Source organism: Lissotriton vulgaris, chromosome 1_1 (genome assembly GCF_964263255.1).
Source record: "Lissotriton vulgaris chromosome 1_1, aLisVul1.2, whole genome shotgun sequence".
NCBI classification, from domain to species: Eukaryota; Metazoa; Chordata; class Amphibia; order Caudata; family Salamandridae; genus Lissotriton; species Lissotriton vulgaris.
The window spans coordinates 483,881,686-483,903,172 of record NC_141685.1 but is presented as its reverse complement, the minus strand read 5'-3'; the positions used below and the strand labels follow the sequence as shown (position 1 = coordinate 483,903,172).

Here is a 21,487-nt window from a genome sequence, read left to right as displayed (position 1 = left end):
ATGCACCAATCGCTGTATATTGTCAAGAAAATGCCCCATACCAGTCAGCATACAACAAGCGTCACAAGACAAGTTGTCACAGGTTCTGAATATGACCCCCTTTGACCATTGTTCAAAGTGCTAGCCTTCCCTAAAGTCTGAGTTTAACTAGTTAACGCCCCTCAGCCAAATCGTGAGAACAAATCCAACATCGTTCGTCCAACAGAAGTCATAGAGTCCATGATTCTGATTCAGGATATAGAAACATGTGACGTAGTGAGGCTTCGTTGCTAAGGACGCCTGTGGGATTTGTTCTTCTAACGGCAACCTTACTTTTTTTTTCACGCGTGCGAATTGCTGCGGCCATCTTGAATTGGGTCGTAGTTTGGAATTCAAATTGTGTAGTCCTTCCTTTCTTTCAACTATACTTGTCAAATTCCAACCCTCAGCCTCTGTATCGTAACAGAACTTTTAACCTAAGCTGTACGTTTCTTATCAACTCATTGGTGTGAGCATTGTGTTTTACTGCACCCTCAGAGTATCGTACGGGGTAGCTGACAAGCTACCACTCTCAGAAGTGAAGTTCTTCCACCCGCGAACGGCCCCTGCACAGAATTTTGCGGCAGCTGTGTTTCTTATTCGCCATGTCCCGATTTCGGGGAAGGGGACGGTTGGCAGATCCCAGGGCTGGCTTCAGGACCGAGAAAGATGAGGAGCCTGGAGTTCCTCAAGGTCTGATAAAAGCAGCCAGAAAGAGCGGCCAGCTAAACCTGTCCGGACGAGGCCTTAGCCAAGGTAAGGGACCGTCCCCCACCCACTCCATACCCTTGTTATAAGAACCGCCAAGCTGCCAGAGATGCTAGAGAAAGGTGAGTGCCAGCCATATCTGCAAAGTGCTACTCAATGTCAGGTGTGGCTGACAAAGCGGTCTGCCTGCCAGTCAAAGCTACTCCTGTGTCTTAGTGAACGCACTTTAACCTCCTCCATTCCCAATACATTATTACATTTTGAAACGGGAGGACTGCTGCTTTAGGATATTCGGAATTTTCACATTATACACCTACCTCTGAAAATACACTTTTTTTTCTCAGAAAAAAGTAAAAACTCTATATGTTCATTGGAAAAGTGGCAGTTCACAGGAAAACCCGTGACTGATACTTTGTGCACCTACAGAAAAAAAACATACTGCCATTAATTCAGTGTGTTGGAGGCCTAGTCGGACTGGCCTATGGCAGTGACCGATGGCTGGTCTGACAAATTAGTTTGTGGGTCGATTTTGAGCTGTTTTGGACTGGTTTTAATGGCTATGTGGCTTTTTTTTTTACTGATTATTTCATATATATTAACATTTTTAAGACTATATTTCTTCGCTAATATGGGCAACTTTTATTTTGGTGCCCCTGCAGGTAATTTTGTGGTGTTTATCAGCACTTCAGTGTGTGTTTTCACTTAACTGTTGTCATAAGATTGGCCAGTATTGTTGAACGACGGAACCAGTGGCTTGCCAGCATATACTTTAACTTGAGGGCCAGTCAGTAAGAGAAATATGGGTGTGTTGATATAAGGCGACACAGAATGCCTAAACAAAGTCAGTACCTTTGAGATATTTCATAATTTGGCACACTTCGTCCGGTTAATGACCATGGGCTCATAACTAATATCAAAACACACAAGATGATGGACGGACATGATGCACATTGGCAAAACATTCACCCCCAGTCACAGATCTGAGTTTAATCCATCGTTATTTTGCTCACCATGCGACCCCAGTTCAGGCATGGCCATATGCAAATCAGTCTTGGCTTGTGCCTCATGGGAACAGTCCAGCCCGAACTGCCAAGCCATGTCTTCCCTGGACCGGGAATTAAGAATCCTAAGACCGGATTCTGGCTATCAGCCAGGATAGCTTGACTCCAGTGGCGTAGTGAGCACGGGAACCACGTCTGGGCATACCCTTCCCACATAGGGCGAACAGCAAAACACACAAGATGATAGACGGAATGTTGCACATTGGCAAAACATTCACCCTAGTCACAGATCAGGGTTTAATCCATCGTTATTTTGCTCACCATGCCACCCCAGTTCAGGCATGGCCATATGCAAATCAGTCTTGCCCTGTGCCTCATGGGAACAGTCCAGCCCGAACTGCCAAGCCATGTCTTTCCTGGACCGGAATTAAGCACCTTAGGACCGATTTCTGGCTATCAGCCATGTCTGAACTGGGGTGGTGTGGAGTGCAAAAAAACAATGGATTTAGGCCCAGATCTCTGTACTGGGGCGAATGTATGACATTGTTCTGCATTCTGTCCATCAACTGTTTTTTGCATTTGTCACCCCGAATGGGACGGGTATGCTCAGACATGAGTCCCGTGCTCTCCACACCACTGGAGTCAAGCTATCCTGGCTGAAGACGGCTGATAGCCAGAAACCGGTCCTAGGATGCTTGATTCCGGTCCAGGAAAGACATGGCTTGGCAGTTCGGGTTGGACTGTTTCCATGAGGCACATGGTCAAGGTTGTTTTGCATTTGGCCATGTCTGAACAGGGGTGGTGTGGAGTGCAAAAAAACAATAGATTTAGGCCCAGATCTCTGTACTGGGGTGAACGTATGACATTGTTCTGCATTCTGTCCATCAACTGTTGTTTTTGCATTTGTCACCCCGAGTTTGACGGGTATTTGTATTTGTTTGTATAGCACTAGAATCGATCCCCGCAGGGCTATCTATGCGCTTTAGCAGGGCTGTGAATGGAAGGCTATGAATTCAAAGAAAATGAAAACGGATCAGGCACGGCAGAAAAGAAATGTCTTGAGCATTTTCCTGAACTGTAGATGTTCGGAGCATTGTCTTAAGTGAAGCGGGAGTTCATTCCATAAGATAGGGCCGCAATAGGAGAGAGCTTTTTCACCTCGTCTGGCCTTTCTTATTTGCAGTACCACCAGAAGGTGTTTAGCGCCTGAGCGTAGGGATCTAGGAGGTATGTCAGGCACAAATTTCTCAGCGAGATATGAGGAACCCAGATTGACCAGCGCCTTGTGGATGATACAGCATGTTTTAAACTGAATACATTGGCGAATAGGGAGCCAGTGCAATTCCGTAAGAAGGGGCACTGAAGTGGTTTGAGGTGGAGCGTTAAGAACCAACCGGGCCGCCGTGTTCTGCACCACCTGCAGTCTGTTGAGGAGGGCATCGTTCGCCGAGATCAGCAAACCGTTACAATAGTCCAGGCGACTCAAGACCATCGCCTAGACTATGGTTTTCCGGGCGGAATCCGGGAGGAGGGGGAAAACTCGGCGCAGCATGCCAATAACATGAAAGCAGGAGCCAGCAGTTTGGCTAACCTGTTCTTTCAGATTGAGATCACGGTCAAGGCGAATCCCCAATTTTTTAACCGTGAGTTTGGGCAGAGGGGAAGGTCCCAGATCTGTTGGTCACCAATCCGGTGTCCATAGGAGGGGAGCTTCTCCCATAAGCATGATCTCCGTTTATTCTACATTGCACTGGAGAAAGTTACTCCGCATCCAGTGCGATATGGCCCTCATTCCGTTAGAGCATGCCAGTTGTATAGAAAATGAGAATTTATTGAAGGGAAAGAGGAGTTGGGTATCATCGGCGTAGGATATGGGAATAAACCCATACATCCTCATAAGGTTGGCCAAAGGAGCAACATAGATGTTGAAAAGAGTAGGGCTCAAACATGAGCCCTGAGGTACTCCCTTGGTCATACCCACCGGTACCGACTGATAAGGGCCTAGGTTGACAGTTTGGAGGCGATTCGACAGGAAACTCTTCATCCATGACAGAGCTGAGCCTCTTAATCCAACTTCCTCCAGTCTTCTGAGCAAGACACTATGGGAGATCGTGTCGAATGCCGCGGATAGGTTCAACAGCACCAGAATCGCTGAATGACCCTTGTCTAGGGTCGTTCTGATGTTATCAATTACTGTAAGAAACACTGATTCGGCGCTGTATTGGGGTCTGAAACCGGACTGGGAATGATCTAAACATCCAGACAGTTCTACATAGTTGGACAAATGGGTGTTCACATATTTCTCCATTACTTTGCTCCAGAATGAAAGAAGCGAGATGGGACGAAGGTTAGAGAGATCTGTCCATGGAATGTTAGATTTCTTGCGATGGGTATAACCTGGGCAAGTTTCATTCCCTTGGGACGTGTCCCTCTGAGAGAGAGAGAGAGAGAGAGATTGATAATGGACTGCACCATGGGGGACAGCTGATTCGCCAAAGAAGGAATCAACTTAGCTGAGATGTGATCCATAGGGGATCCAGATTTTATTCTATGGATCAAGGTTTTAACTTCTGCTAAGGCGATAGAAGGAAAACACTCTAACTTGTTCTGATTTATCACATCCAAGTGGTCCATAGTCATAGGAATCTGTAATAGGTTGTCATCTGCAGTTATTTTCTCGTATATGTGTTTAATCTTCTGGGCAAAGAATACGGCAATATTGTCACACAGTTTCCTTGGATGGAGTCTCCAGACTTTCACAAGCTTTTGGATTAGTGAAGGAATGGAGGATTTGATGTAACGTTTTTGAAGAATTGCCTGCCTGAGTCAGCTGAGACAAAAGGTGCGTTTTACACACTACCCTTATGTTTTTATGGTAGCTGGTCAAGGAAGTACCGTACTTTTCCCTATCCGTCTCGTTATGTGATGAGCGCCATGCTCTTTCAAGCTTCCTGCATAGTTGCTTCTGACTTCCTAAGAGAGGAGTAAATCAGGCAGCTTGAGAACGATTGGGGCGACTCAGAAAGGGTTTGAGCAGCGCAAGATGGTCAATGGCTGTAGTAACCGCTACAATACATTTTGACAGTGCCTCCTCAGTGTGGTCTGATATAATAAATTGCGGCTTCGTGAATTTGCTTTGAAAATTATCTGCTGATACCTTCTACCATTGTCTCCGCAGATGCGGTGCGGGGCGGTTTGAGTGTGAGTTTTAAGTTTATTAAGGTACTGAATGTCAAATTCGATGACAGAATGGTCTGACCAAGTAAGTTGTTGAGGGGGTTTGCACTTGATCTTTGAAGAGTTGGATAAAAGAATATCCAAGGTGTGGCCTGCTATGTGGGTAGGCTCCTCATTAAGCTGACATAAACCTAAGAGAGATAGGTCCGTCAGAAAAGTCTGGACGTCCGGGTTAGAATGACATTCGCTGTGTAGATTGAAGTCTCCTAATAGTAGGAAGTTACTTACCACTTTCACATGGGAAGCAAGACATTCCACCAGTTGTAGGGAGAAATCTAATAGGGGTCCAGGAGGACGGTACACTAATGCCCCTTTCCAGCTATCTTGTTGGGGCAGGTCGATTCTAAAAATCAACATCTCTACAGTCGCATCGCAGCGTTGATCTACAGCAGAGATGTTTATGCTTTCTGTTGGACTTGGCCCTTCTGGCAGGTTCACCCCTGAACTTTTTGCCTGGTGTTATTAAATAATTATAGTGAAGTCTTGGTTTCTGCGCACTTTCACTGTGTCCCAGTGGAAAGTGCGTGCGCACTCTGAGTGCGTGTGGTGAGATAGGCCTGCCCTCCCATAGGAATGCATGGGGAATGTATGTGTCCCTGGTAGTTCCTGATGCGTGGGGTGTGCAGGCTCGAGTCTGGTATGTGCAGACTCGTGTGATTGAATGCTGCACAATTATGCGCACAGCGTGTTTGTGTCTAATATGGAAGTGCCACTTCTAGAAGTGTGCCTGTCTGTGCAGTGAATGTGCTGGCTTGTGATTGGCTGGAGCTGGCTGGTGTGCCAGGCTCCATGGGTCTGCCCCGGTGGTGAGTGTTGCGATTAGCATGTGTGATGTGAGGGAGTGGTGCACCTGGGACCTGAATAGGGCTGGGCTTTCCCCACACAATGCTTGCTCCGCCCCCTGTGGTGCGTCTAATGTCCCTAGCCTGGCCAGTGAAAGGAAAGAGTGGTTGAGCACACAACAGTGCTCCAAAATCAGCTGCGACTGGTTTTTCCCCCACCCTGCAACTTTAGACAAAAGAATTTACTGTATAAAAAGGGGCTGTGTCCCCTTACAAAATGTTCTTGTTTCCAACTCTAATCTACCAGGGGCATGCTGCTGCTGGGGTCCAAGGGAAGGCTTGCCTCCCTGGGCCCTGCCCAGCCCCTGGACTACTGCTGTCCTGGACTCTGGAAGGACTTTGTTGCTCTCTGGTTGCCCCTAGCGCTGGAGAGCGCTTTATTTTACACTAGCGCTTGGGAGCACTTTTCTTTTATCCTACTTGTCCGTTTAGCGCTGGGAAGAGCATTATTTCGAACTTGCGCAGGTGCCCACCCTGCGACTTGACCTGTTGCCGATTTATTTTACCCCCAGCGAGTGCCCACCTCGCTTTATTACTTATTTCGTTATGCAGAGTTTCATCTCCATTCCATATGGCACAAATGTCGTCAATGAACCTCACCCATTTTCTTTTATATGGCCAGAGAAATGGTTCTTGTAGATGAATTTGTCTTCAAATAGTCCCCTATATAGTAATGCCTTTTCCGGTGCAAAGGCACATTCCATTGCAGTACCCGGTGTCTGAAAAAAGTATTAATCTTCAAATTTGAAATAATTTTCTTTAGTGCTGTGGCTGTCATTTTCAAAATGAATTTTGTCAACCCTTTGTGGTCTTTGTCTCAACTCTTGATGAAATTCCATAGCTTCCAGGCCCTTCTCTTGGGGGATCTGTGTATACGATGATACCATGTCAAATATGAACATCCATTGTTTACTAGGATTAAATTAGTACCCCACTATTTTATTTGTGAAGTCCATAGTGTCTCTCAAATTAGATGTTACATCATTGATAAATGGTTTGAGAACTGTGTCAATGTATTGAGAGATTGGTTCCAAGATTGCATCGTAGCCAGGAATGATTGGCCATGCCGCGGGGGGGGGGGGGGGGGGGGGGGGAGATTCTTTTCATCTTAATTTATTTTGGGTAAGAAATATATCCCTGGAAATCTTGGATTTGATTTTTTTTTTTGAGAATCTCAAATTCTTTTGGGCCGATGTATTCATTGTCAAATTCCTCTTGTAGGGTTACTGACATATATCCTCTTGAATATCCTTGGTTGGATCAGTTGGTATTTGACAGTAAAATTCTTGATTATAAATCTGCCTTTGTCCTTCTTGCAGGTAATTGTTTTTATGCCCATACAACCACTGCGCCTCCCTTGTTGGCTTGTGTTATCACTATCGTGCTATCCTTTTTAAAACTTATAAGGCCTTTGCTTTGTTTTTTGTTATGTTGTTTTTACAAAGGTTTTATTCTTTTCCAATTGGTTTAAGACAGAGAAAACGACTTGTTCAATTGCTATCACCTCTTTGGGGACAGTGTTTGGCGTTGGGCAGAAAGTTGATTTTCTGCAAAGCCCTGATGTTTCTGCATTACGGTGGTACTCTTTATTAGCAGAAAATTCCTTCAGTCGAAACTTTCTCAAAAATTCTAGTGCTTCTGTTTTTAGGCGCACATAATCGGTGTGCTTCGAGGGGACAAATGGTAGTCCAAATTCCAGTAAAGGTTTTTCTTCATTGGTCAATACCTTAAGTGACAAGTTGATGATTGATGTCTTTATTGGTTCTCGTGAAATAGACATCTTGAGCTCCTTTCCCGTGGTTAATTCTTGTATCTTCTCCAGCTTTTCTATTGACCTCTCACTAAAAAAGAACTGTCTTTGCACATTTTGGTTTGAGGATCCTTCTCTGGTGTCTGATTCTCCAGTGGACTCAGAAGATGAAATTTCTGAGAAGGTAAGAAATTTATTTTTTGATCTTCCCTGGTATTCTGAGAGAGTCCTCCTTGCTTCAGGTCTTGTATAGAAAGCTTATTTGAGGTACAGGTAAACGGTCTCAAGGCAAGGAGGGCTCTCCCAGCCAACAAAAAAGCAGGGAAGATACAAAAGTCAAACATGGGAAATGCGCACAAGACGTCAGGTTTACAAGAACCAATAAGTACATCAATCATCAACTTGTCTTAACGGTCAGACACGCTGGCCTTAGTATAAGAAACACCCGGAGAGCCAAGGCGCTGGGAAAAAACCCTAGAAGTAAGTCTGATATAGTGACACCAAAATGACATAATGAGTACGCAACTGGAACCCGGTAAAGTTATCTGTCCGGGTTCTAGGCAAACTGTTGAGAACCGGAAAGACAATTCAAACACGAGCGCGACAAGGAACGAAAGTAACAATGTAGCCAGTCGAGATAAAAACCTCTTGAGGTGCGTGGAATAACATCAGGCTGAAGAAAGGATCTTGCTAAAATAAAATACAGTAGCACGAAATTGTAACAGAAAAAGAAACAATGTCGCAGTATTTTGAATTTAAGTGCGAGGAAAACAGGCGTGCTGAAAAGAAAAGGGAAATCTAGATGCAAAACGGTTAAGCCGCAGAAAGACCCAAGTAGAAAACGAAGGGCCACTCTTAAATACGCGGAGAAGACAGTTAAGAAGCGAAATGAAAATACAGAAAAAGGATACCTACAATTCACAAGCGCAGAGATTACTCAAGAATTTCCAGCTTCATGCAGCAAATGCGATGAAAAATAAATCAAGAATGACACAAAAATAAAATGCAGCTCATCCACACATGGCCAACACATGTCATTATCTTCCACAGAAATAATTGCAGCAATACCAACCTGATCAACAAACCGTTCTCACAGAAGAGAAAACTAAGCGGAATCTGCAAGAGGTCTCCTCAGTACAGCCAACAAGTGAAACCATAGGGAGAACTAGGTAACCAGTCTCTACTACTCGCAAGACCACTAATCACAGCCCCCAGTTGTCTTGCTTGCCCCTATCACTCTGATTCCAAACTCCCGGTATCTAAGTCAACAACCCTCAGCTTTATTATCTCAAAACACACGAAAAGGTTCGAGAAAGATCTTCCACTGCGCCATTGGAATCTTACCAGAACTGGCCAGGTTCCAAGCATGCATTCCCAGGTCAGGAAGGCGTTCTCACATCCCCTTCTCCAAATCTCGCATCTTGCAGTCTTTATCTTGACGAAGGTCACAAGCCTTCCGGGCACCTTACACAAAAATAATCCTTGAAACAATACTTGAACGTGATTAAGCCAAATAACTTGCAAGCACTGCTGTGTGCGCAGATAAAGCTCAAGCAAGGCTGAGTCAGAAAAAAAGATGACATGAGGCCATGTCAAGCCAATAATATCAACTTCATAATTCCCATCAGTGTACAACACAATGCACAATTGTGCACAGTTGCTGATAGTCACATACTTCATCTCTTAATGTACAACACTGAGCACATGTGTGCATCACTGCCCATAACACTGCAATTTGAGACCAAAAAGTACATTCCACCTCTCTCTCCTTCTCATGCTTTCAAATGCACTTCCCACACGCTCTGTTCTTGGCAAGGCTGTCCTACTCCCTGACCGCTCCCATTGAAAGACTGCAAGGTTACAAGAAAGAAACTCTTAAGAGAAACAGGCATATGCAAGACCGTCGTACACTCAGGCTAGGATAAAATAACACACTAAAGTCAATTAAAATAATGGTAGTCAAAGGTCATCACAGGGTGTCAGACCACAAGAATGCCTCTAGCACTACACCAATCCAAATTATAGACATACAAATAGTCACTTAACTTTCACTCTATTCATTATTTCACAGAACCAACCAGTCCGGGTCCTGATGAGAAAGCAAAAGCAATGAAAGGTACGAAACGCATCATCGACCAGACTTGGGGAGTTTCTCAGTAAAAGTAAAAACCAAATGTAGGAAATCCTGCAAGAGACACTGGTAGCCTACTTAAATATAGTGTGCCTTATAAACCCCATGGGACAATTTGAGCAGGAGGTTCACCTTTAAAAAATAATAATACTAATAATTGAAGCCTCACCACCATGCAGAACATAAGACTGGTATAATTTTAAGTGTATGAAGTTTTGTAAATTTTTGTTTTCTGTATGAAATATTGATTCACTTTTCCTAGATATATTGTGTTTTATGTGATTTATTTGTAAAATAAGAATTATTCAGACAGGGTTGTTAATATTCTATCTAATATGTCGTTTGAAAGATATGTTCAAGTGTTTATGAAGTGTACATTGCAAAGTTTCAAAATAAAGAAAAGTTACGTCCATTAAATTACTTAATCGTTCAGCAAAGTGCTAATTGGATAATTACAGTCTGGATATACTCTATGCATTGAGTACTTTTAGAAAGTGGGCATTTCTCTGTGCTTTGCAGCTTTTGCCAATCCACGTCAACACAGGAAAGGCGGGATGTGACAAGAGGCATCTGCCTCAGTCTGCATACTGACAGCCTTCCTGCGCTGGGAGAGTGGAAGGCAGGGCACACATACATCTGTATAGACTGTGTCCTGCCCTCGCACAAAGTGCTCATTTATCACCTACTGTACGTCTGAAGCCAGGGCTGGAAGTGTTGGGCACTTGTATTGTTTCTTTTGCAGTGCCCCCTCGATCAATGCCATTTTGAGTATGAGACCAGGGGCTCTGACCTCGATTTTTAAAATTTATTTTATTAAGACATCAACAATAAATAAACATCAGGTGAGTGACAGTTTAAACTTTTGCAGGTTTCATAATTACTTTCCATACATCTAAAGATACAATACAGAATAGTGAAAATGGATCAAGGGGACTCGTGCACCTCCTTCATCATCTTGGCGTATCGGGGGCACACAGATATCCCCACGGTAGTGATTCCAAGCCTCCCAAACTTTCCCCCACTTTACAGGACACCCCCTAGCCACATATACTGAGCGTTCTCTAAACATGCACCAATTCAAATCCTCCACCCATTTCTCTACCCGAGGCGACTGGCTTGCTTCCCACAACTGAGCAATATTACGCTTCGCTATCATGCATGCCAATGTCGCCCACTGCTTTCTATGCGTATTCAGATCTGTGGGCTCCCAAACATTCAGGATACACCTGCGGGTCTCCGGCCTTATCTCTACCCCCAGGACCTCCCGCATCTTATCGTGGATCTTCTCCCAGTATGTCTGCACCACTGTACAGTGCCACAAAATATGCATAAACGTTCCAAGTTCCGCATCTCCTCCTGCACTCCCCACCCTCCGAACGACCCATCCGGATCAGACCCGGGTCCGTAACATATGACCTGTGTAAAATCTTTAATTGTTCCAGCCTGAGCCGCATCTGTAGCGCCACCACCCGTGGAGAGGAAACCGCCTCCCGCCAGTCCTCACCATCAAACTCCAGCCCATCCTCATTCCAGCTCGCTTTAATAAGTGCAAGTGGTCCTCCATATTGTTTGAGTTTCTTGTATATTAGAGAGATGGTCTTCTCAGGGAGGTGACAGTCCAACACCCGGTCTTCGAGGGGGGAGGCGTCGGAAAGCAATGTATCTTTGGGAATACGTGTGAGCAGTGCATGGCTAATCTGAAGGTAGTGGTAGTGTTCCCAGTCGTGAAGGTGGTATTGTTGCTAAAGTGACTGAAATGTGTGGACCGTGCCCCCTCCCCCGACGTCTTTAATCTGTGTGATCCCAATGAGGTCCAATTTATCGAAGCCTTTAGACTTCCATTGGCTGTCCAGTTTCTCTGAACTCCACAACGGGGTGGCTAGTGTAAGCCTCCCCTCCCATTTCAGATATCTGTTAGTCGCATGCCACACCTGAACAGCATGCACTGTGGGTTCCGCTAGGGGGAATCGACCAGGCTTGACATAGAGTGCTCTCGTAAAGTCGCCCCCTGGCACTTGCCAGGGGTCCATGGCGTATCCCGGTCTCCGGGGGGGACCGTAAACAGCGTGATTCACAGCGGCCAACTGCGAGGCCTAATAATGTTTTTGTAGGTCCAGTAGTCCTATCCCTCTGTCGTACCAAGGAAGAGTAAGTTTAGTGAACGCGATACAGGGCTTACCGTCCCACAGAAGCTGTCTCTGTAGGGTCTCTATGTCCTTAAAGTAGGTGGCCGGAACCGGGTCCATCGCATTTTGAAGTGCGTACAAAAACTGGGGAAGGGCCAACATTTTCAAAAGCACTGCTCTACCCAGAAGGGAGAGCGGCAGAGCCTTCCAGTGTGCCACATCTCCCCTGAGCCGAGTCATTGGGGGCCCCAGATTGTTAGCAGATCGTTGTTTCGGGATAAGCGTAACATAAATGCTGAGGTATTTAAACGCTACCGGCTCAATCCGTATCGGACACGTATGTGAAACTATTGGCGGGTCTCCCCTAAGAAGTAAAAGAACCGATTTTGACCAATTAATTGCGAAGCCCAAGTATCTCCCAAAAATCGCAAGCACATCTAGGAAGCATATCAGTGAATCCCTCGGATTAGTAAGATAAAGCAAGATATCCGCATATAATGAGATTTTGTCCTCCCAGTCCAGCGTCCAGCGCAGGCCACGAATCGACCGGTCCCTCCGAAACCAAGCCGCGAGCGGCTCCAGGGCCAAGGCAAAAAGGAGCGGGGACAAGGGACAATCCTGCAGAGGGGAAAGCCAGAGGGTTTTCGATTGTTCACGACAACTCTGGCCAGAGGGGCCGCATATAGAAGACGCACCCAGGTAGGCAGGAACCAAAACCCATTTTCCCCAACCCCACAAATAAGTATTGCAATTCAACCCTTTCAAAAGCCATAGTGGCGTCCAAGGACACCAATAGCTCCGGCTCCTGAATTGTGGGGGACCTGCCCAGCACCCCATGCAGTCAGCGCAAATTGAGGGCTGTATTTCGACACGGCATAAAACCAGACTGGTCCACATGTATCAGGGAGTTGATAACTTTGCTTCGCCAAAACCTTAGGCTCAGCATTCAGTAAAGAGATGGGCCTGTAAGACGAACAACTAGTTTTGGTTTTGCCCGCCTTATGAATGACTACAACATTGGCAACCCGCTGATCGTACGGAAGCTCTCCCATCTCGCTGCTCTCCTCATACATAGAGCGGAGGAACGGAGCAAGACAGTTGGCGCTCAAATTATACAGTTCTATGGGAATTCCGTTGGGACCCGCAACCTTCCCTGATTGTACACCCCTTATGGCCTGTGCCACTTTGTCTCAGCCTCCATATACTTCTCCCACTATAGTACTCCTCGAAACTATCTGCCACAACCTGTGGGTCTGTAATTTTACAGGCGTCCTCCCTCAGCAACTCCGGTACCAGCTGCGATGCATACTTTCCCTTTTCAAGCCAGGCTATCAGCTTCCCCGCCTTATCTTCGAGTTCATACATTCTACTCTGTCTCTCCTCATTCTGTGCTTTGGCCTTGTCCCTGGCGAGGCCTCTATACTCATCCTGCCGAAGTTTTAATTGGAGCAGTCCCTCCGGTGTGGCTGCCTGGACTACCTCCCTTTCCAATCTCAACACTTCCTCTTCCGCCTTTTCCAAGTCTGCCATTCGTTCCTTATTCTTCTTGACTATCAGCGTCAAGGCCTCCCCCGAACCACCGTTTTATATGCTGCCCACAGAGTCTGAGCCGATTCCACTGTTTCCTTGTTTTCCTGAAAATACCTGTCTGTGACCTTAATCAATACCTTCTTAGTGGCGGAGTCTTTCAGATACCAAGCGCTATTGGGGGCAACCCTGCCTACATTAAAATAGTCAATCTCCAACCAGAGCCAAACCGGCGTGTGGTCAGAGATGCCTCTCCCTAAAAGCCGCACATCCCGGACAGTGTAAGCCTGAGCCGCTGGCACTAGCATGTAATCTATCTTAGACAGGCTATGGTGTGCGGTGGAGACGTGTGTAGTATATCCCATTCGGATTGCGTACCCTACAACCATCCATCTGCCCCGTCATCTCAAGAAAGTCGGGGAGCCACCGCTTTGCCGGCCGCAGCGCCCGAGCGGGCTGTCGATCTACCTCACCGTCCATTACTGCATAAAAGTCCCCTCCAATCACTAGGAAGCCCAAAGGCAGAGTCAAGAAGATAGAGCCCAATTCACGAAATGGGTCAGACTGCAGACCTGGCTGAACATAAATGTAAACTAAGGTAACCGTCCTCCCCTCCCACTGCCCTGATATTCCAATGTACCTGCTGCGCTTGTCAACCCAAGTAGCCTGAACTGTCAGGGAAAAGGAGTTTTTAACCAAGATACCGACACCCCTTGGCCCTTAAGTAAACCCCGCATGTACCACCAACTTATAGCCTCCTTTATGCAAGGCCATGCAACGATTCCCTATAAGATGTGTCACTTGTAGCAGCACAACATCCGGGGAGTGCATTCGAATAAATTGGCTAACCATCCCTTTCTTAATCTTGTCCCCCCAGGCCATTTACAGTCCAGCCAAGCACACTTATCCTCGATCCCTGTCTAACTTTTGACATTGTGTCGGTATGGAATCAGTACACTCACATCCTTGTCACCTGACGCTAACAAAACCAAACAGAACACAAACAACCCCTTGGACAAAGGAATCGAAAGGACTCCCAACCCCCACCCCCCCCTCCCTGCACCCCTGCTCATGGCTTACACCCAACCCCAACTGGCAGTGTGCCTGTCGCCCCATGAACTAAACTACTGACTAACTAAAAGTAGAAAAGAGGAGGAAGTCAGGACCCCGTGGCCCCCCACCCTTTTGAGAAACCACCCCACTCTGTGTCCGTGTTGCACGTAGTCCTGGGACCAAAATCAACCCAGTACATGTGGATTGGACCCACTACCTGACTTTTTCAAAAGTCCCAGATAGTCTGCGGTCGCCATCATTTCTCTTCCTGCGGTCCGCGACCTCCATCACGGTCCTGCCTCTCTGGTCCGCTCGGGGGACGGCTTTCCAACTAGTCTGAAGCCACCTATGGGATGTCAAAAAACCAGACCCTCCACCCTCAACCGGGCCGGGAACATCATTGCGTATTTTGGTCTTGCATCTCTATGCTTCTTCTTTACTCTGAGGAAACTTGGGCGCTGCTTCTGAACAGCTTGGGTAAAATCCGGGAAAAAAGAAAGAGTGGCGTTTTCATATCAAAGGGGACCTCCCGATCATGAAGCCTGCAGGATAGCGTCTCTGTCCCTAAAGTTTAACACCCTCACAATCATTGGGCGAGGGGGGGGCCCCGGCTTGGGTCTCCCCCCAGCACTCTGTGTGCTCAATCAATCGTGAAGAAGATGACCAGCCCCTTGGACTTTAGATGGTTAAGGGTGATCTCCTCGACGAATAGGTCTGGGGCTGGGCCCTCGGCCTTCTCGGGAACACCAATATTGTGGACAAAATTGCGTCAAGCTCTCCCCTCATATTCGTCCAGCTTCTGATTGGTCAGAGCGCCGAAGGCCTTAAGGTCTTGCACTTCCTGCTTGAGCTGTGCAATGCCATCCGTTAAGCTGGCGGTCTTAATATCCAGAGACTTAACTCTCTCACTCTGATGACGGTCTCCATTTCCTCCAGCTCGTCCTGTGGCGCAAGACTCGAACCGCCTTGGAGAGATCAGCCCGTATGAGATTGACCTCGATGGTGACCGCATCTAACTTGTTGTCCAGCGACTCCATTTTTTGACCCAGGGAGGACTATACACCATCTATCGCCGCCATCATGTCAAGTAGGGTCGGCTCAGCTGCCGGGCCAACAGACTCCCCTCCGATCTATTGAATCCATCTCAAATCTGGCAGAGACCCCCAAGGCATCGTGTACTGGTCAAGTTTGTTGGTCTGGACCTGCCCCGACCCTTTAGAGGTTCTTGACTACTGCCTGTCACCTTCGGATTTTGACGCCATCTCGAATGACTCCTTGATGGACCCCGGGCCACTCCACTCCGCACAGACGCAACAATGGCTCACTAGTCACCCAGCCAGTGGGGGCGGGCAATCAAATAGTGTCCCCACTCTGTTCGGGCCCCAGTATAGGTGGGCAGACAGGCTCAGTCGCAAAGCTGTAGTCCCCAAAAGCAAATCGGACCTCCAAAGTGCAGATCCTCGGTCACGGGGGAAGCACAGTCAGGGAGACGCCATCCCGCATACTTCAAATCGCTGCGTCCAGGACCACCCCGGGTGAGCTGGCGCTTAAGGCCACCAAAGGGTGCTCAGGGGTCTCCGCAATGCCTCACTCCCTGGCGGGGTCAGGTCCGCGCCCCAGATGAAGATTAGTTTTTTCTAAGGGATAGTTCAGAGATTGTTACGGCTGACTTTTTTGACATGTTCAAGTGTTCAGGAGAAATAGTCCAGTAAGGGGGCCCTCCCCCGCTCCGCCAGCTCCCAGCTGCAACTTCTGCGCCACCTCCACTTCTCACACTGATCTTTGTCCACTCGGGAAACAATGACATCGGTGCCCAGCTGGTTTAGCGAGAAAAACAGAAGCGGTTCTCACTCTCAGGGGGCCCCGGCCGCCAACTGCCGTCACTCAGACAGGGCGGGCCCCATAGGAAACAGCTCTTTCTCAGGGGCTGGCATCTCCCAGCACCACCACCTCTAGTGCTGCAGATCGGAGGGCACCCCCATTAGGTCGCAAGGGGGGGGGGGCGCGTCTCATCCCCAATGTTCTCCCGGCCAGGACTATAAAAACGGGCGCCTGTAATTATGCTTGGACACCGGGGGCGCTCAATGTCTTCCTGCGCGCTGCTCTGGACCAGCAGACGCGCTCCCTGGACCACCACTTCTCCTCCTCACTTGAGCCCCCGGACTCGAGTACCCATCACCGCCACCTCCGCAGCCTCTACTCCGCTCACACGTATCTGGGTGGGGGGGGCCCACACCTTTGCTCACCGCACCACCGCTACTCTCCACCAGGCGCTGGCAGCAGTAGGTCCATATCTGGTCTGACCGACGACTTCCAGTCTGCGGCCCGGTGTTGTTGAATTGCGGCCGGCTCCCTCGTTAAATATAGCCCCCGGCTCCAGCCAGCACACAGGCATCACAGGACGAGAGGTGTATCTCCGGGCCCTGATGTCACAGCGGGGCCGGAGTCGCTGGAATGGGCAACGCTCACCTTCATCCTACGAGCAGTGGGGTCAGTGATCAGGAGACGTTGCAGGATATTAGGGATGGGGGACCGGTCCGGAGGAGCTGAGCCTTCAGGCGGCCATCTTTGACCGGCACGTAGCTCCTCCCCCTGACCTCTTGATTTAGAGCATTTTTGGAACTGGGACTTGACTTCTGCCAGAGGCATTGCTTTGCTGCACAAAGGACTCATCTGGACTGCTCTTCTACTGCTGTCCTGCTGCTGCTACTTGCTGGGTGGCATGAAGGACTCACTGTATTTTTTTTACGTATTGCCTAGGCAGCACGCATGCGCTGCTCTAGGGGTGACCTTAAACCATCGGTCTGCTCTTTTTCAGCGCTCGTGCTGGCATCCACCTGGCAGGAGCGAGCAGCGGCACACGCGCTAATTGAAAAAAACCCAGATGTTCCGCGCACCGCTGCTCGCAAATGGCATGCTAGCACAAGCACAATTGTTTAGCACAAGTTATTAAAACTCGCTTTTTTCAATTTGTTGATTTTAGCACAAGTAATTAAAACTTGCTTTTTCTACTTTAATCTGATTCCCTTGTTGAAATACTGATGTCAATCCAGGCCTCTTGGAAACGCATTTGCGAGTTTTGAACCTAAAAGTCCCATTTCACCTTTTCATCCTTAATTGCCGGGGGGTCACCGAAAGACAACAAAATGGTTGATAACAGAAATCGGGCTTCATGACCTCTGTGCTCTCTGATGCATGACCTGTAATTAACCATTGGTGGCCATTCATCACAAGCTCCGACCCCTTGTTCATTAATTTGAAATGATCTAAAAGGTTAATGTCAGTCTTTAGCAATTGCATATTAGTCAGAAATGAAGTACTGTGGTGCCTAGGAAGGACTTTAAAAAAGAAATTTTATTTGAAACACTGATTTGAACTGAGTGACCGCGTCACCCCTCCACCCCGTCTCCGTTCAGCCTCCACCTCCTGTCCCCCCGTGCAGGCAGTCAGCTCTTGCAGTGCTTGGGGGAGAATGCATGGCATATGCCATATATGATCGTCGTTGTATTGGAAACAGCACAGCATGGCTACTGCCTTTAGAATTAACCATGTGAAGTAGCAGGTGAGATCAATTGCTCAGCCCCCTCATCATCTAAGCAAAATTAACAGTAAAAATTGTAGTAAATACACCATCCACGTGTTCCTTGGAGGATGCGAGCAAGACCAGACACAAAACATTTTTGACTGGCGCTTTACGTGCCCTTGGTGGGAAGTAAACCGTGAATGCTTGGTACAAGTATTTTTTTTTTCCGGAGTTTACATAGCGCAAACCTGACCCAAAGGTATTGGGTAGCAGAGCGCTTTACATGAGCACCCGTTTTTTGGCACACAAGGACACTTTCATTTTTGTTAGGCACGGTCGGGGAGATTAAGTGAATTGCCCAGAATCACAGGCTGTTTAGCGTCGTTGCCGAGACTCAAACCTGGTTCCCCAGATTTGAGGTTGACCGCCCTAGCCTTAGGCTACATCCTCTACTTTTGCCATGGTATAATCGAAGCAAATTTCAGAAAGTGGTAATGTGTGATAAGAATGTTTGTGCATATTTGTTGTGTTGCTTTTTGTTGTGGTGATATATTGTGTTGTGTTTTTGGACTGTTGTGCTTTTTTCTTGCATTATTATATAACGTTGTGGTTGCTGTGTTGCATTTTGCGTTGACTGTTTTGTTGTACTCTGTTGTTAGTCAGTCAGTCAATTAGCTTTATTTCGATAAAAAAATATCTTAAAAGCATTACAAGGGAAAACAGTAAAACATCATGATTTAAAAACATTGGCTAAGAATTAGGATAAAAAATAGCTTTCCAATAAATTAGATAAAAAATGGTTGTAATACAGGGCCGCAATTAAACAATGGTTTTTAGCCTCTTAAGTCTAATTGACCATGCCCAGCCCAAATATTTAGCCATACCACAGACAAACAGCGGACGGGTATCAGACATTAGTATTCGTAAAGCGTCTTTGTAGTGTCTGGTAGCCAGCCCTCTACATAATGGTTCTAACCACATAGATCTTCGAGATTTGTAGGCCGGGCATTCAAATAAAAAGTGGGCAATAGACTCCACTCTCGATGTACAAAATATGCAAAAAGGAGTAGTTTGCCCCGGAATTTTCCATCGGGCCGACAGTTCTCTTAGGGGAAGAAGACCCACCCTAAACCTGAAGTACAGGGCTCTATCAAAGGGCTTTGAAATAAAGTCCAGGTAGGGTTCATATAAAGGTGCATCCTTAGTTTTGAGGAACTCCTTAGTGGTTCTGCATTCCTTGGGATTGGGGTTTGATTTGTTGGCTACCCACTACCAGTATATAGTCTTGAGGGCAGCTTTCGGGGGGGCACATCTGGAAGACCAAGCGTCTGCAAGACCCAAATCACCAAGCAGAGTTTTGACATTACTAAGCCACCCTATTTTGGACCAGCCCGGCATACCCAGTATTTCTGACAGTCCTTCTGCATAACTAACAGGTTCAGGCACCCTCCATAGGCGAGCCCATAATAGTAGCGGTCGGAGATGGGCCTGGTCACTAATCGATCGGCAGCCCATATCCAACAACAGGGGTAACGTTGTTGTGCTCTGAGGGAGGGACATCAGCTCCTTCCAAAATTTGTTTTCAGAGCAGGAGAGGAGATTGATCTTGGAAAAACCCCAAAGTTCAGCCCCATATAGCGCTGCACTGACTCCTCTTGCTTTATAAATGTCTAGAACAGGGGCAATAGGTTTAAAGGAGGACGAGCGCTGCTCTTTAAGAAGTGACCCAACAACCCTTTTATGGCCCAACAACAGTTTTTGGAGGTGAGGGCTCCACTGCATAGAGTCAGCCAAGCGGATGCCCAGGTAGTCAAATTCCCTGACTCTTTCCAGGGGGACACAGTTCAATACAGGGGGTTGGCCAAGCTTTCTCGGTGGATTCAATACCAGGTTCTTAGTTTTATCGGTATTAATCCTAAGCCCCCTACTGGTGCAGAAGATCTGGAAATTATCCAAAAGGCACTGTAGGCCCATGGGTGACTTTAGATGAGGAGGGTATCATCGGCGAATAGGAGGGTTGGTATTTTCTTACCCGCCAGGGACGGAGCGTCAGATGGTTTGCTCAGAAGGTGCTCCACCACTCCATTCACATACAATGAGAGCAGAGTGGGGGCAAGGACACATCCCTGGTGGAACTCCCTATTCACAGTAATTTTTTCGGTCTTTTGGCCCTGGGTACCCCACCTCACCTGGGCAAAATTCCCAGTATGCAACTTCACCAACAAGGACAAAATATAGCCCGGCATCCCCAGATAAGAAAGTACCGCCCATAGGCGGTCACGGGGTACTAAGTCAAAGGCAGTCTTTAAATCAATAAAAGCGAGATAGAGACTGCCCTTGCCTAGCACTACCACCTTCCAGTATATGATCATTAGTCTGAAGACCTGCTCAATGGTGCCAGTGCCTGTCCTAAACCCTGCTTGGAACTCCGAGAGGATGCTATTTTCAACCTCCCACTGGAGCACTCTCCCTAGAATCACCTTCCCAGCAACCTTCTGAGTAGAATCTATAAGGCTTATGGGCCGGTAATTTGCTGGGTCCTCCCGACAGCCCTTTTTAAAAATCGGGACGACCTCAGCCCCCTTCCAGGAATCCGGGATCGCCATGCCATCAAGATTAAAGTTGAGCAAAGATGAAATAAGCATTCCCCATTCCTTGGGATTCAGGTGAAGCAAGTCCCCCGGTATCCCATCAGGGCCTGCTGCCTTATTTGGCACTAAGGATTTGATCACATCTTCCACCTCCCCATCTGTAAAGTGGATGGCGGCACTCACCAGAGTTGCCCAAAAATGGTAATGGAGGCAACCCTTGCCCATCATTTATATTGGTAGAATAGAGGAGGGAGAAGTGACCAAACCATGTTTGTCCAGTAATGTTGCACGTAATAATACTGCTATCAGGCCTATTCCTAGTCTTAATCAGATTCCAGAAGCCTCTTGGGTCCCTCCCTGCGCTGGCCACCTTTAGGTCACACCAAAATTGGTCATCCCAATCCTTTTTTGCTTCATTAATAGACAGGTCTATAATCTTTCCTAGCAACCTGGATCAGTTGTTGATCTTTCGATTTAACAGCCTTCACCAGGGCTGTTTTCATATGTCAGCACTTTTTGGTAAACCAACCTGTGGTGCCCTTCGGTTTCTTGGGCACCCTTGCATGGGAGTCTCTGCTTGCTTTTATAAATAGGTTGCCCAGGGTTTTAATAGTATTGCAAAAGAGCCCAAGGACCTCTGGAGATTCCTGGGGGAGAACATCCAGCTTAGACAGGGCTGCCGCCATCGTGGCCCCTATGTTTTGTATCTTCCCCTCGTCCAAGCCAACCGTACGCCAATTGAGTGACCTTCCCTCCCTTCCAGGTGGAATTTTCTGATGTTAATTTTAATGGGGAAACGGGTACATCGTCTAAGAGTGGCCACAGGGAGTCTATGCTCAATGATAGCGGATTGTGATCGCTATCTGCCGTGGGCAAGACTTCCATGTCACGCAAATGTCTCCAGAGTCCAAAGTCGAGTAAAATGTAATCTATCCTTGAGGAGTGGTCTACCCTGTTGTATGTGTGGGCACCAGAAGGGT

General features: G+C 47.3%; 1 protein-coding gene across 1 annotated transcript in view; it reads left to right on the top strand.

The window, feature by feature from the left end:
* The first annotated feature begins 373 nt into the window (after positions 1–373).
* LRRC40 (leucine rich repeat containing 40) overlaps positions 374–21,487 on the top strand; it is a 404,320-nt gene continuing 383,206 nt past the window's right edge. The window contains exon 1 of the mRNA XM_086953851.1: positions 374–774. Within this exon, the coding sequence (XP_086809977.1) occupies positions 624–774 (151 nt within the window). The 5' untranslated portion in view covers positions 374–623. The remainder of the gene's footprint in view (positions 775–21,487) is intronic.